This window comes from Varanus komodoensis, unplaced genomic scaffold (genome assembly GCF_004798865.1).
Source record: "Varanus komodoensis strain SLA01 unplaced genomic scaffold, ASM479886v1 scaffold1, whole genome shotgun sequence".
Taxonomy (NCBI): domain Eukaryota; kingdom Metazoa; phylum Chordata; class Lepidosauria; order Squamata; family Varanidae; genus Varanus; species Varanus komodoensis.
Window position 1 is genome coordinate 58079300 of NW_025335268.1, and position 17739 is coordinate 58097038.

The window sequence follows — 17739 nt, forward strand, 5'->3', positions numbered from 1 at the left end:
CTGATTACACTGCTTTGCTGACATAATATTATGAATTCTGTTATACACATTTAACTGTTTGCGCTGCCTTGGATGGGATTCTGCCCTGAGAAATGACCTGTAAATATTTTAAATAAATAGTTTATCGAGTAGGACAGTGACAGCAACAATGGGGTGGGTGCAGAGGAAAAATCACGTGTTTTCTTATACTACTGCAAACAAATTGAGTTGAACACTTGGTGGTGCTAGACACTGGCAGATGAATTTTATGGCAGGAATACTCTGTCAGAATGCTTTCGTGCAACTGTCTTGAGAAACTGGCTAAATAGAACAGCATGTGGGAATAACAGAGTATTAATTTCAGCACATTATTTTGAAATTTATAACTTTGTGATTTTAAATGGGACCATTATTATCACTTAGCTATATCTAAAATAACATGACTGGAGCAATATTTTAGTGTTGCATACAATGTAAACTAACTGGGGCTATTGATTATTTTTTATCATATATAGATCTGATCAGAATGAAGCATGCATGTGATAAAGCAGGTTGAGGCTGTAATAGGACAGAACAAAGACACCAGTGTTTATTATACCATCTAGGAATTAAAATCTTTGGTGGACTTTTCATTCAGCCTTGACTGCTTCCAAACTGGCCTTTTTCTCTGTAATTGCCATTTTTCGTTCACTTGCTTTTAACAGACAATCCAGACAGCATTGCTGTTCATTTTTTGCAGACCACTGTTTTCTGGCTATTCTGTGTTTGCCAGATCTGATTTGGGGACCGGGGGGCAGGAGGTAGGGGCAAGTGCAACTATGGCACCAGCCAGTCCAGATAAGTAAAGAGCTATTGAGCCTTTTCAGGCCTCATGTGCCTTTCATGAAATGGTTCCATATTTGTGACCCCGTCCATTTTTACAATTTCCTATTGTGCGCTGCTAGAAGACTGCTAATGAATAACTCCTTAATGGCCCTTGCCAGGGGTAATACTAGGCAGATAAACAGTCTAGGGTTCAGTCCATAGAACAATCCCCCTCAAATTTGCATATGCTAATTTACATAACATCCTTTAGGATAATGTATATAATTTAAATGTTATAGAAGGCAAGCTAGTTAACCTGGGGCTTGTTTTCAGGACAGGACTGCACAGTGTCCCAAATTGTGTTTGTTTAAAACATACCCTCTATGCACTCATACTTTTTCTTGGTCTTTCAGGCCCAAATCCGGATGAGGATGATGGAGTGCCTGGGATCAGCAATGTGCTGTCCAGTACCTTGAACAGTTATCAATTAATTGCAAATGGAACATGATGCACTGGCAAGGGAGACTGTGGGAACCTACTGTAGACTTCAATAACCTGTGCTCCTGTACTGCAAACTTATACAATTAAAAGGGAGTAACCCCATTAGACAGAGCGGCATTTACTACTTAGAAAATACTCACTCACTGTTCCTTCGGCCATGTCCTGCCTGATCCCCAGCAAGCATAATAGCATCAGAGATCTTGGGACTAGAGGATATTGCTCTGCTGTTCCTGGTCCCCAGTCCAGGTAAGGAGGCAGAAACAGCCATCACCAAAGGAAGCTCCTTATGGTATTTCAAATACTTTATTTTGGCAATTTCCAGGATTATTGAACACTTTATTAAAAACTGTTCCTGGGTTTTAACTTCTTGAAATCCTAAAATCTACACCAAATGTTGCAATATTAACATTTTTATTACAACTCTGAAGAGTACCAAAATGGCATAGTTGGGTATCTTTATTAGGATCAACCACAATTCTGAGTTTTTATATTTTTCATGGTTCAGCCTGCAAAATTAGAAAATGAAGTGAAAGCTGCTCTGAAAGCACCTGAAGGAACAAAGTACCTGGAGCAGATAGGATACCAGTACCTGTCACACTGAAGCAAAATAAATACCTGCCCCCAGAGCTACTCTAACATTCAGGGTTGGTACCTAACTCACTTTGATGGCAGATACCCCACTCCCAGGTCATTGCCCACCCAAGACTTACCACTTTTCAATCTGTGGAACTGCATATCTCTGCAGTTGTACAATTCTAAAATAAGAATAATATGAAAAACTGCACACGCTTGGAGCACAATTTTTTTTAAAAGGTGACCAACCAGTGACAACCATCCAGTGATCTCCAAATTGTCCATGAATGAAACCCAAGCACCCAAGGGACAATCACTGTGGTCTACAAGACTAAAGGGAAAGGGGGGGGGGGATCCGTCAAAAGCTATAAAGCTTCATGATTGTTGCCAGAAGAGGAGACAAGGCGGCTTCACTTGAATATTCTCCAGGGTCTCTGGTTGGAGGACCAAGGGAGAAGGGAAAACCAACACACAGTGAGCTTAAATGTCTGTTGGACACCATGGGCTTTTCATGCAACAACCAACTCACTGTGGCTTATTGCCAAGGTGGGTTAATGTGACATATGCATGCCTGATAGCTATGAATACTACAGCTTGCTTGTGAAACATGTTCAGTGAGACATCCCACTTGGCTCGATCTCTAGGTAGCGCGATACTGCTACTTTGGGCTTCTTTACATTGCTATAATTCTTCTCAAGCAGCTTGTTGTCAGTAGTTGAGAGGCTCCAAGGAAGAGAATATTAAGCTGTGCCTAAGTCCCACTGAAATTGCTGGGACATAATGGTTAATAACTTGTCCCATTGATTTCAAGTGGACTCAAGCATGGCTAGTTTTCTATGGACTAGAGTATTTATCCAGTTGCTTTTATAGGAAAATGATATTCAACATGGGGCATATGTTGATAATGAAAGGCAGTTTGGGTCTGACCTTGACATTAGATGATGAGCTCTTGAGAGTCTGATCCTGCTTCACTTGCACATCCATAGGTAACAGAGCAATAGACACAGCCAGATGAACAAATCTTAGAAAATCAATAAGGAGGCTATCATTTAAGTGTTACAATCAAAATTTAAAAGTTGCTAACATAGTGCTTCAAGAAATTATGAGAATTAAACAAAAAAAAAAAAAAGCCAAAGAAAAAGATCCAGACTTAGATGGACTAGGTCCACTTATGATCATTCTTAAGTTTGTCTCAACTAGTTTAAGACCTATTCAGATCAATGGGTCCCCCTTAAGTATGGCTAAGTCTAGATTCAACATTTTTCAGTTCTAGTGAGGCTGAAAAAATGCAGATGAATTAGACCTCATGAACCCTGAGTATTCATGATTCAAGGGGGGAAGGGAAAGGAAAATGAGGTAGAATTCAGTTCAGTCCCTCACATAAAATGGGAAATATTTCAGAATGGATGAGTTTAAAATTTCCAGATATGCACCAGGTGAAAACCTTTCATTTGCCCAGTTTTTAATTGTTAGTTCTAATATATATTATTATTTATTGTATTTTAAATTAAGTACTGTTTGCCTGGTTCTAATGTTCTATTAATTTTCTTGTAAACCATCTTGATTTTTCTTTTTTAATGTAAGACAGTATAGAAAATTTTTAAACAAACTAACTTCCACTAAGTCTCCTGTTCCACAATTATAGACTAATTCATTTCCAACTATTTTATAAAAGCATTTTAGGAAGTTGAAAGGGAAGTATTTTACTTCTTTGTCACTTTAGATAAATAACTTACCATGCTCTCAGCACTGCAGTTGATATGGAAATCCGAGCAAAATTAGCAGAGCTTTCACAATTGGCATCTGATGTTCACCTCAACAGAATATAACGAGTCACAAAGAAATATGAATATAGGGGAAATTATTCATCTCATTTCAACACAAAAAGTTATTTGACACACACTACTCCATCTGCTTTATTTTTATTAAAATTGTTCAACCTGCTTCATATTAACTTGTTTGTGTATTAGCCCTTCATGCTAATAGACCACGGTGGAATACAAGAGGCATGAAAAAAATGAAAGCATGCCACAAAAGCAGTACAGTGAAGCAACCTCAGAAACATAAAAACAGTACAACAGTCTCGGAACAAACTAGCTTTGCAGCATTCACATGCCTAGTTATAATAAATAGGTTTTTACTTGGCACTAGAATGGGAGTAACATCAGCACCAGTCAAGTTTCTATAGCAGCCTTCCTTCCTCTAGTGCCCTCCAGATATTTTCAACTTCAGTGCCCATCCCATGCCACCGGCAAGGCCAATGGCTAGGGATGCTGTGAGCTATGCTCCAGGACACCTGGGGGGCAGCAGGGGTGGGAGAATTCCTATCAGAAAGATATTTCAAAGGCAGTCCACCACTGGGAGAAGGCCTGCTCCTTTGTTCCCACACAAGTTGTTTCCCTTGGTAAAGGGACATAGAAAAGACTCCTTGAAGGACCACCTGGGGCTCAGATAGAGGACCAAACTAAATCCCTTCTCACTGGAGAATTGTTTTCGTTTGCATGGAGGAACTTTCACCCAACTGAGCTCTCACCTGCAGTGGGGCACAGACACAGGTTTACAGTTTAGAGCAGGGGTAAGCAAACTGTGGCTCACTGGATGTTGTTGGGCTCCAGCTCCTGTCAGCACCAGGAAACATGGCCAATGTGCAGAGATGGAAAGCTGTAGTCCAACATCTGTCTGTGAAATTCTGGAAGGGGCTTCCATCATTAGCACATTTATTGGTAATTTATGAACTACTTGAGAAGGGCTTTCATCTCTCCATATAGAAATAAAACAATTAAAAACACAGTTCTGGTGATTTGCATTAGCCAATTTGCTAGAAAGGCCTGTGACTGAACAGGGTTCCCCCTTCTCAACATTGCATTACAGGAACATAGCACTATAATATTATTTAAGTCAACTTTCCCCAACCTGCTGCTCTTCTGATGTTTTGGACCACAACACCTAGAATTCTTGTCCATAGGCTATGCTGGCTGGGGATGGTGGGAGTTGGGGTCCTAAACATCTGAAGAGCAGCAGTCTGGGAAAGTCTGGCTGAGGAAAACTGTTAAGGTCTAGCTCCCATGCTTTTCCCTTCACTTTTCTTCCTGAGTCCAGGCATAATTGAAGCACAACACACCCCAGATTGCAGAAAACTGATTTAAGTGGTTGTATGATTTTTCTTTCTTTTATTGGGGTGTGTGTGTGTATTGCCAGGAGAAGGCTTTGAAGCTACTTAAAATATGTTTTTTCTTTAAAAGGAGAGAAAAGAATGGTGTAAACAGCTAATATTATTTTGAATATGTCTGGCAGTATTAATAAATGCCCATATTAAAAACACACTTCTTAAAATTATGGAAGAGTAGCACTTTGGGCATCTATATCAATGGACATTATTCTTCCATCCTTCTCAAAAAATTGGACATTCTCTGGTAAGAGAAAAGACAGAAGCAGCACTGGGCAAACATGGATTACTAAGCATCAGTGACAGAGTGTGGATTCCGACTCCTCCACAACACAGGACTGAGGGAGCCCTGGTTATTCTACACCACAGCCTGGCCTTGAAGCCTCCTTGGTTCAGTGCTCAAGTGTCCTCTGCTAACCCTCAGATCACCCTCGTTTCTAACAGTTTAGCAACTTTTCAAGATTTTATGAATTAAATATTTAGTCTTCACAAATGACATTCAAACAATTGTTCTGTTTACAGGTAATCTAAGCTTGAACCCTATGTGTACATTTTTCAGCATGTATGCAAACTATCACTGTTTCAATGTAAACTTTATAAACTTTGTCCATACCTTAAATAAAATGATACAGTCCTTTATTCTATCTTATTGTTAGAAGAATATGAGCATAGAGGACATTAAGAAATCTTTGAAATGTCACCAAGACTGATTGAAATTTATTTTATGTAAGTATATATGATCTGTATGTATGAATTTAATTTCTATACCATCCAACAGCTGAAGCTTTCTGGGCGGTTCACATTTTCTGTCCTCAAGTCTGCACAGTGTCAGAAGCTCAGGAAGGACATCTTGACTCTATATAAAGCTATGTCCTTCAGCTGTTCCATTTTTTTATTTTTTTGGCAGACATCTCAAGTTCAGATGTTTAGAATGCAAGTTAGTAACCATTAAGGAACAAAAAAACCTATAACAACAAGCTCAGATTTACAAGCCATTGTCACTGATGTAATTCCATTGTTACTAATGGAATCAAAAGATTACGTGACCTACCTACTCAGTTTTCTATTCTATTGGGCAAATAATGTGACAAAAATCTTATTTTTATAAAGCAACATGCATATACACGATGCTTTAAACCTATGAGGCTCACAAGCTAAATATAGAAACAACATGAACAATAGATGGAAATAATGCCAGGTGTATATGGGAGAGGAATATGTAAGTATTTCCATTTCCCAAGGGGGAGCAGTGTTCTTCTGTTGCAGCAGAAGCAATCAATACTCTTAGACCATTTTAAAAGCAAATAAATAAAATACATTTATTATGTCCCACACTTTGGTGGACCAAGCTCCACTACTTTAAATGCACATGTGTCAATTTAAAATTAAATTTTATGCATCTGATTTGAGTTGCCAACTTTGAAATAATGAAACTTGTTACTTTAAGATTCTGGTAATTGGAATCAATGTGGCTGTAGTAATTCTCTGTAATTAATAACACATTTATTTACAAATAGATCTGTCTTATTATACAAGAGGAAAAATGGCACATGCCAATTCCATTTTAAGTGGGCTTGCTGTACTCAGAAATATAATACATCAAGTAAAAAATTCTTTAAAAGGACATTTAAACTATCCTATTGTGATATATTACTTACTTTTTCAGTCATTAAGCAACAACAAATCTTTTACCATGGGCTTGCATGAAAGTAAGCAACTGCATTTAATCTTGGGATAGAGATCCTCCACAATATTTGCTGTAACTGCTGCATGTAAAATTTCTATACAGATGCTTCCCTGCCTAGTCTAATATTTCAATATTTGCAATCACAGTACTTATAAAATTAAATAAACAGCTTCCCCATGAAGCACCAAACATAGGGTGGCCTTTTGTAGCAGCCATGCATTCTCAGGTTTGGAATGCTTGCACTGTAAGAATGCAATCTTATGAAATGAGTTCAGAACAGAAATATGTCCTATATTCCAAGTATGCAAAACTATGAAGTGACTAACCATAATAAACATGGACCCCAATCTAAAGAGTCAGTCATGCTTAAATCCCATGGGACACAATGGTTTTTTGGTAGTAGTTGTTTTGCAACTTAGCATGCATGAATTCGACGGTATGTTTGCATTACCTTCACTTGGTGATTGTATTTGTAGAGAAAAGTTCAGGTAATACTTACACATGACTTGAAATTATGTGCTACAAGTACACTGATAACACTATTCTCTATTTCTACACATCATCTAGGGCAAGTGATGCTGTGGAAATGTTGAACTAACATCTGGATACGGTAATGGGCTAGAGAGGCATAAGACTGGAATTTCTGAAAGAAGACTTGCCTCTTACCTGAGCCTCCACATACATGAAGATTTTCAACAGAAGGCCTTCTTCAGGTGTCCTGTATCACTATGAATGCCTACAAGCATTACTTTTTTCTGTGCTGCTGGGAGTATGTAAGAACATGACTATGTTATACCAATATTACACTGGATTAGTAGCTACTGGGAGAAACAGAAACACTGAAAGCTTGTATCTGTGTATCTGTTCAACAGTTCCAGGGGTGAGGGGGAAATGTTCAAATTTGTATCTACTGAACACTCCTGTGAATAATTATATGGGATAAGTGTCTTTGTGGGGAGGGAAGAAAGGAAACTTCTAGCAGTGCTAAGTCAAAGTCTATTTGCAGACCCTGTACAAAGTCCAGTTTAAATCTTGTACACCAGTCCTACATGAGAGGACTGGCGTACACAGAACCCTATTGTAGGTCATAGCAGACCCTATTCTGCTTACAGGTTCACTCTGATGCTTATCCAGTTAATTGACTTTTTCATTTTTCTGGCTAGAACCCCACTTTTATTTTCAATTGCTGGCTAGAAGAAAACAATGTAGAGAAATTCAAGAGTATCGAAGGTGCAATTTTATAACTTATCTGTAACCAAAAGACCGGAGGTGCAAAGGTGCTAGAAGATACAGTTAATGTACCTGCTGGCTATTTTGATAAATATGTTATATAGAGATGAGGCATTTGATCTGTCAGTGCACATTTTTCTTTCTTTTCTTTCAGGTAGTACATTGAAAATGGTTTTTGATTCTTTTTCAATGCAGACTTCTTTTTAGGCTAGGGAAAAAAATCACATACACACAGACACAAAACTATTCCCCACCAATGTATTATTATGTAAGTCTTACTCTTTAACAATAATTTTTTTAAAGGCAAAAGATTTGACGAATAAAGTGCAATATTTTGTTAGTATGTCTATTAAAAAATAATTTGTATTTAAGTTGGAACTTTTCTTCCTCTCATTTATTATTTGCGTTTGTTTTTGTTCACTTTTTCTTTACAATGGCTTCTTGCTCCTGTCCCCATCTTTCCAGTACTGTTCAGTCTGCATTTCAGTGAGTCGTGACATGGTACGCTGAAAGGCAAAAATCTCCTCCTCTCCCGTGAACATAGAAAGTGCTTTAGCCGAATCCTAAAGAGGGATGACAACAAACAAGAAAAAAAAGATGTAGAAAGTACTAAAAGGAGACAGAAAATAATGGACATTTGGTATCAGTGGCTGTCAGAAAAGGTGATAGGGCCAGGAGAAGGGACATAGCTATCAGAGGAACTCCATGGATGTGGGGCTTGGCCTGTGAGTCTGAGGTTCCTTACCCTGCACTAGAAATTAATGGTCCAGATTTATAAAACTGTTCCCCACACTACCATACAGAAACATTTCCATTCCAGCACATGCCATAACTAAGATAAACACAGTTTCATAAATGGTATAAAAATTGCATTGGCGTACTATCCAAAAACATGGTGCTCTCTTTATGCAACATATATGGTATCACCATGGGATTAATAACATTCTTTTGAAGAATATGAGTTATTGTGTGTCAGTGGCATACAATAAAACATTAGCAGCAAGAGGCCTAAAGTGTGTATGTTCAAGAACATTTTAACTACATCCAATATTTTTACTATGTTATCATAAGAAGCCACATTGATCTTCAATCAATATACAAGGGATCTATTGTAAGCAAACATAGTACCTATTGCAGAAATTTACTTTTACTAGACAATTGCTGGTAGTCATTTGTCACAGATTGCAATAATTCAAGACTCAATAGTTCTCATTTCATTTTTTCTAGCAGAGACTGACAACATTTCTAAATCATAAACATTATATATTATTTGATTTCCAATGTGCCCCATTAGCCACATGGCTCCTCAGGTGGGTTACAACAATAAACATATAAGAACAATATTAAAAACAATATAAAACACCACAATCAATACACAATAAAACAATAAAAATGCATCCACCAGAACTCATGTTTTCATAAAAGAAATACCACATTCTATTAAAATACCAGTGGAATTAAAAAAATACTCTTTTTTGGCCTGGTGCCAAAAAGAGTATAAAGATGGCAGCAGGTGAACCTCTCTGGGGAGTTCATTCCAAACTCAAAGTGCCACTCGCGAAAACCCCCTTCTTGTTGCCACCCTCCTTATTTCCTGAGGAGGAGGCTTCCTCAGAAGGGACTCAGATGCAGATCTAAGGGGCTAGGTAGGTTCATATGGGAAAAGGTGCTCCTTTAGATACTCTGACCCCAATTCAATATATGGATATATTGAAAAACTATAATGAAGTGTTCCATTTGCTTGATACACAAGTTTTGACAAGCCGTATCAGCTTCCTTCTGTACTGAACTCATAACATATAGTCAGTGATGCATGAGAAATTAACTTGGTTCGAATTTTAATACATATTTAGCAAATTTTCCCATTCCTAACCTTCATACCAGAATGGAATTGGACCATGACAGCTTCACTTTTTTCAATTCTGTGATGCAGTTTGCAAACAATGTGTAGCACAAATATATGTCGCAATAGAAGTATGCATAAAATGCATATATTGAAGGAAAATGCACACAAAGTGCATTTATATATGGGAAAACCACTTGCATAAATTAGTATATTAGAAGTATGTACAAAAACATCCATTAGGAGAAATATGCATGAAAATGCTTACACGTTTTCATATGTACTTAAACCCGTCCCCCCACTCCTCAAAAACTGATGTGGAAACAAACTTAAAATTAACATAATTTAACAGATTTGCGCACCCCTATGCCCATTGCTGCTTCTATGGGACAATAAACTGATTCTGATCATGGTGTCTTGAACAAAACAAATACTACATATAAAGCTAAATGAAGTCCCAGTGAATCTGAACTTGTGTTAAATCATCAGCCTGACCCAATATTTCTAACATATTAGATACATATGCATAATGAGGATAGGAAGTATCTCTAGAATTATGCTAAAATTGATTGGTAATAACCATTTATGAATAGCATTGCATTAAATATCAAAGGAAGAAAAAGTGTTGCAGGGATCCTGCCAAAAAGCTACAGAATGACCCATTAAATAATTTTTGGTGGTTTGCTTTACAAAAGTGCCAATACTCTGAGGAAAAACAATTATGCTCTCTTACAACAAAGGCACTGATGTTCATAGTGCTTACCTGGCTCAACCCCAAATCGTCCATCATCACCCTGCTTTCATCCAGTCCACTATCATGGTGTTCTAGAACAAATATTCTTTGGAGCGGAGCTGCTGCAGAGCAAACAATACGCACCTGGAAGAGAGGCAAATAGCTAAAGTTGCTGTCACTTACAGCTCCTATTCCTGCATTTGAATTAGGTGAAACCTGTTCCTTAAAACACAGGCAGCTTCAGGTGAGGCTGTGCAAGTCAGTGTGCCTAAACTCTGTGATGCGCTAGATGAGGGCCAATGAATAGAATTTGAATCATGGGAAGATGGAAGCCCTCTGGGTGAATGTTTCCCAAGTTTGGGAAATAGCCTTATTGTCTGTTCTTTCAAAGGGAGTGCAGCCTCATCCAGATCAGGTTCATAGCCTGGAGGTTTTCCTAGGTCCATCGTTATTTGCCTGAGGTCCAAGTGACCGTGGCAACTTGGAATGTCTTTTACTGGTTTCAATTGGTTTGCCAGCTACCCTCTCTCCTGGACAGTAATAGTTTGGTCACAGAGGTACAGACACTAGGAACCTTGGGACTAGATTACTACAGTGTGCTCTATATGAGCTGCCCTTAAGGCTGGTCCAAAAGGTAGAGCTAGTACAGAACGCAGCAGCTTGGCTGTTGTGAGCAGCTGTTCCTTTTCAGCATGCAAATTCATTGCTGAGGGAAATGCACTGGCTGCCTATTTATTACCAGGTTTAATGTTTTGGTACTACTGTATAAAGCCCCAAACAACTTGGGACCAAGATACTTGCAGGAGCATCTTCTTCTTTATTAATCATCCCAATCACTGAGGAAATCAGAAGGCATGCTCCTGGTTGTTCAACATATGCTGGCTCTCTTTCTTTGAAGCTTCCTGCTGGTGGAAGTCAGGCAGCCCTAAACACTATGTAGATTTTAGAGCCTCCAGAAAATATTTCCATTTTCCTTTATTGGTCAGCTATGACTTTTATTAGTATTCTGTTTCATAAAGCCAAAATCTCAATATGGTATTTTATTCTTTTTATCTTCTATTATTCACTATTCCAGAATTTGCTTAGATGCAGAGCAGTATATAAATCTTGGAAATAAATAAATGCATTTAAAAATCTATTTTAAACAGTTTTGTACACATATAAAACAATTCTGAAAATTAATTTGGGCACAAGATAGAATGGACTAGTAAATAAACATGCAACATAGACATAGAGGAAAATCCCTTGATCGCTACATGAAAGTAGTATTTATGTGAAACTCTTGGCCCAAAATAATCGTAGGGCACAGGAAATGTTTTCTGATTCCCCCTAAGAGAAGTCATCCAAAGTGCGAAACCTTTTATTTGGTTTTCACTAGCTGGGCAGATCTCCAGTTCTCCATCTATGGCATCTACACGCTTGCGCAGGCAGGTATATACAGAGAGAATGTATTGTAAGGGACAATATAAGAAGAGTTGCACTACTCAACTCTAAATCATGCATTGAGTGCTCAAGGCAATATACAATAAAGCCATAAGCACAATCAAATTTATCAGTTTCAAACAAAATAAATAACCCAGGTACAACATATGATAATAAAACAGGGGAACCGTCTAAAAAAAGTAGTTTAAGGGTACAGTCCCATGTATTTTGACTGTGGAATGCTGCGAGTTGTAGGAACTTTTCTGTATAAATACAGGGTAAATACAACCCTAACCCTAACCTTAAATCAAAAAAAGCTTGGCAGAAGACTGTAATTTTGAATCAGCCATCCAATGGCCAACAATGAGAGCGCTGCTGTAACCTTCCTGTCAAAGGAGTTCCATAATTTGTGATGCTGTTCAGAATGGCTGGCCTTGCAAGGTCACAGTCAATACTAGCAAGCTGTGTGACACTTCTGAAGCAATGTTTATGGATGGGATAGGATAAACTCTGTGATGTGTTTATCCAGTGAGAAATATTGTTGATATCTAGCTGCTGGGAAACCACCTGTAATGGAAATATTACATTAAGGAAGGTCATCTGGATCCAACTGAACTAAGCAAATGTGTCTGTTTGGGGGGGGGGGTTATCATGTTTGCATTTTTTCCGAGTACAAGATTTTTTAAAGAAAATCTGCATGCTAATTAATATTTTTGTGCACATTTTCTATGCATTTCCTGACAAGAGAACTACATCAAAAGAATTTTGAAAAATGCAAAACCTAAAAGGTAATTATGTTCTGGTTCACATTTTAGTTTGGGGTCAGTTCCTAGCAAAATACAAGGCAAATTAATTTCACCCCATCCCTAACCAGAACAAATGAGTAACATCTAAACCAAACAGATAAATGATCATCTGGGTAAGACCCCATTTATCTTACAGATTTGAAGGGGGTTGGGGGGGATGAATTTCTTTCCTAGGACATTCTTGAAAATGGTTTTAATCTCAATCGATATTTCCTGATTGCATAAATATTTAAGTGTGTGCCTATAATCACACATAGGGTGAAGCTTAATGTCTTCCATTACTTTTTAAAACATCAGCTTAAATACAAAGAGCCTTTTTTAGTTGTTTTAGTATTGCTGATTTTGCTTCCATGATTGAAACCTTTGTAAATCCAAGTTAAGTGCTGCATTTATCATTACTATTTCATTAGAGGTCCCATAACTCAGACTAAAGTAGAAGGTGGCTGTTTCTTCTAAAATTAATATCACTTTGGGGAAAATGCATTAACACTTTACTTATCTGTTCATTTTGGAACAGTAATGACAGAGAGATGTTTGTGGTATTGGGTACATTTGAGTAAAATAAATGGAAAACATAGAAAATCAAGACAGAACCATCACCTGAAATGATTGTAATGATCATAACTTAGGAGTGATTTCAACATTGCTAAGTGTACCAGACACTAAGAGTTTGGTATACTTAGATTATGCCAACCAAGTTGTTCTATGGTTTGTATACTCTACCTTCATCTTACACCTAGATTCCAAAGCCACCAGCATGTATAAGAGGACCCAGAATTCTCTAATTTGCATTACAAAATAGACTAACACTTATCCTGGTATTTTCCAGAACAATTCAAGGTGAATTCATGCTGAACAAACTTACAGACCAAATGTTTACCTTCTTATCATAAAAAGTATCAACAAGAGTAATGAAGCGTCGAGCTTGGGTCCTTTTTGCCATTGTGAATATAGGAATGTGATGAACAAAGACTAGGTCAAAATTCATGGCTATTTCCAAATAATCACTGGCTCCAAGTGGCTGAAACAGAAAATGAGAAATGTAATACACCAGAAAGCCTACAGATAGTGGTACATCATATTTTAAAATGCCATCATACTATTACAGTAGAGCAATACCCTATGATGTTTTCTATTTGCATCAGTTGCAGGGTCTGTCTGTGTTAGCAAAGTGATGAATTCCTCTAGTTGGTAGCTATGCTTAACTTTATGCTCTCCAAACAAAATTGAAAATTAATTTGTACTGGCATCTTGAAAATGAGAGAGAACTGGACATGAAGATTTAAATGTCCTTGTGAGTTCTAGTCAAATCAGGTACTTCCCTTCCCCTAATTAAGGAGGAGCAATTCTAGAACAATTCCTTCTTCCAATGCTAAACCAGAAGTAATGTTAAATGCATTGAAGACTTTTTTTTTTTTTTACAAAATAATAGCTATGGGGATGGGCTGATTATGACTGGGTATATGGTGCATAAAGCAAGGAGGATATAATTTTTACTTCAATGCTGCTGTACAAGTGGAAATAGTCCCTCTTCCAAAGTTGATATTTTCTCCAGAAGGAAAGCAACCATTAGTACTAAGGCAGATTTCTCTTCTGGGGCAAACAGTAGGTTCAGGGCAAGGAATTCTCACCAGAACCATGATAGGGCTCCCAGACTTGATCCCTCCTGCTCCCTGCCCCCGTGGCAATTATTTTGAAAGTAAAAAAAAAAAGTCATGCATTTAACATAACATTTAGTTTGGCTCCAAGTTCTTCACTTTCTTGAAATATCTTCTCTGAATGATGGTATCTGGAAAGAAAAGAATCCTTGTCCATAAACATAATGACACAGTGGCTACAAGAAATTGACAGATCTAGTAGCAACATATCAGCACAATGCAATAATATCAGATGTATAACTGATGTGTGAACAAAATCTAATTAAATCACTTGATGAAGCTCCAGCTACTGGTGAAGGGAATTCACCAGTATTCATGGATATGAAATAGTCTGTAATTTATGAGTAGATGCATCCCTGAAATAATCTAAAACTAAAACCCGACAGATTTGATTGACATTTTTTATAAAATAGCAGTCACAACAAAAAAGGAAGGTTCATGGATCATTCAGTATACCATGCCACATTTGGGAATTAATTAATGAAATAGTAATACAAGATAGTGAGACGCAGGCTTTATTTCTGATTCCAAAAATTAGTGTTCCATGTCTAAGATTCAGTGAGCTGGGGGTACAGACAGACTCAAAGTTTAAGGACAGAGTTTTTCCACACCATTAAATATATTTATTAGGCATAGATGCCAATTTTATGCCTGTTTATTCAGAGGTACATGTTATAATACTGGGGCTATACTTGTGTGGTGACTTGCACCTTCGGGCAACCCCAACAAAGGGTACAATATCTGAGGCAGCAGTGCCAACTGGTTACCGGTTGTCATCACCAAGAGTAAAACGAACTCAGCTCTGCAATCTCCCAATGCTCTCACTCCCTTGAAATGGCTGACCAAGGATCCCGCTTGCATCTTTTGCACTGGACTTCTCTGCAACCATCTGATGTCTTTCAGATAGCATAGCTGGATTGTGCATTCTATTACGCATGTAGACCTGTGCAACATGGATGATTGAAACTGCATAGCGTGACTCAAAAATGCAAGATAGCTCTTGCAAGCCTCCTCATATTTCATCCCCAAACAATATAATCTGGGTTTTGAAGAAAACAGGATAAAATATGTATTAGGTATTCAAGGAAATAAGCATTTCAAAGTAGCAAATCAGTGGCAAAGAACACTGCACACTGCACACTAGCTAGCACAGCCCTGCATTAAGCTGCTTACCTGGTTCCTGAAGATCATTGTATTCCTAGCAAAGTTTTCCTAATGCTTGTGACAGGTCTTTCCTCTTTTGGTTGGGGAAAAAACTACACTTGGGTGCATATACTGAAGGAACCTTGGGCAATCTCTCCATGTGCCTGCCTCAAGCACCCTTACTTTGTGTAAGATTTGCTCCTGGCACTTGTGCTAGAACAAATTTGCTCTTGGCACTTGGGCTAACTCCCTTTCCCATTTGGTCCCTTCCCTTTGCCTGGGTGGAGAGCTCAGAAGTATCTCTTTGTTTTTGTCTGTTGTCTTTCTGGCAATAGCTCATCCCTGGCTTCTAGGAGATTCCTACTGGTCAGGCACCTGAACACTTCACTACTGAATAGATTGGTTAAGTGCCAGTGGTTGGCCTACTGAAGATCTCAGCTAGGCCATGTGCATTGCACTGCTAGCATCAGGTGACCCAGCCTTTTACTTAAGCAGAAACCTGCAGCTGACTGGCAATGGGAGGCTCTGTCTTTTGGACCTGGGTAAGATGGAGGCAGTATGGTTTGCCAGAGTGAGCCAATCCAGGCCAGCTATAACAACATAGCAAACCAACTTTATTAACTCCTCAAAGTATTGTGGCATACTGAATGATCCACTGACTTGAATAGGCCTTGCTTCTAAGCAAAATTGCATAGGATTGGACTACCACAATTATTAATAGCTTACAAGGCATATTTTTTCACATTTGTTTCAGCGGAGAGCAGAGACAAAAACAGATGCCCCCAACTTTGTGCAACTGTGGAATCAGTCCTTTGCCATTCTGAGCAAACAACTGTTTGCAGTGGCGGTTAATACTTTCTGGAAAAGACAGGCTATCAACTGCAACAAAGCAGAAAGGACAAATAGTATAACATACAAAATCCTGAGGATGGGATGTAGTAGGGTTATTAATTCCTTCACAGAGTCATGTGTATCATTTGGTTTTTACACTGAATCTCTGGCAGCGGAATGTGGGGAAAAAGCTTAATTGAAAAGCGCGACATTAAAATAAGGTAACATGAAAGTTCCATACACTGGGTTAGGCCTGCATGGTCCATTCATACCCCTAGATCATTAGTGCATTTTGAACTAACCATAGATTTCTACAGAAGGGTTGGGTAACATAATGCCTTCAATATGTTATGGATTCCCATCGGCCCCAGCCAGCATGGGCAGGGACTATATGAGCTGTAGCTGGAAACATATGGAGGGCACCAATCTATTCCATTCTAAAAGATTTTAAAAAGAAAGGACAGAAGAAAGAAAATAGTAGCATTGTATAACATTACACAGAAAAGATGTAAGTCTATGATAATGTTAACAATAAAATGTACAAAAATATTGCAAAATGTAAAAAAAATCTTTGTTTTGAAATGAAGCTTTGACTGCATACATTATACTTACTTTTATTATTGAATGGGTTCTATGGCCAAATAATGCTGCCTTTGCATAGAGGTACAAGGACATTGTGACAGAAGATCTTTGCTTCATTATATTTTGGAAAATCTCTAGTACCACTGAATTGGACCCTCTGTATAGGAAAAGATGTGCCCTATCACAAGGGCTTCTCAAAAGCATCACTTCAGCATTGCCAGCTGCCCATTGTACAGCTGATGTTCCTTTGCAGGCATCATGAGGGTGTTGGACACATCTGCTGAGGTGATATAGAACTGGGCATTTAATTGGCAAAAGCAGGTTGCTTACCTGTAACTGATGTTCTTCAAGTGGCCATCTGTGCATCGCACATATGGGGTACTGCGCCTGCGCAGTGCCTGTGGCCGGAAGATTGACAGCTAACAGTTTTTGGCGGGAAGCTCCGGTCCCCCTCCCCCCTGTGGCCTATAAAGAGCGGAGCGTCTGCCATTTTGTTCAGTCTTTGTGACCGAACGTACGGTATCTTATTGAAAAAACTTTGTTTGTTTTTTGATGTTGGTACCGTGAAAAAGGGCACAGTCGGTACCGAAAGATGCATCCACTCACCAACATCGAGCGGGGCCGGCGGGTGGGTTGTGTGACTGCACAGATGGCCACTCGAAGAACATCAGTTACAAGTAAGCAACCTGCTTTTCTTTGTCGTGGCCTCTGTGCATCACACATATGGGTAGATTAACAAGCTTACCATAAAGGAGGAGGGAAGGTGTCCTCATTGAAGAAC

General features: G+C 38.5%; 1 protein-coding gene across 1 annotated transcript in view; it reads right to left on the minus strand.

Annotated features, from left to right (window-relative positions):
- Nucleotides 1-3763: 3763 nt before the first annotated feature.
- The window catches only part of AFG1L (AFG1 like ATPase), an 80300-nt gene continuing 66324 nt past the window's right edge, over nucleotides 3764-17739 (minus strand). Inside the window, exons 11-13 of the mRNA XM_044421191.1 lie at nucleotides 13625-13765; nucleotides 10547-10660; nucleotides 3764-8503 (exon numbers count right to left, since the gene is read on the minus strand). Of these exons, the coding sequence (XP_044277126.1) occupies nucleotides 8369-8503; nucleotides 10547-10660; nucleotides 13625-13765 (390 nt within the window). The 3' untranslated portion in view covers nucleotides 3764-8368. The remainder of the gene's footprint in view (nucleotides 8504-10546; nucleotides 10661-13624; nucleotides 13766-17739) is intronic.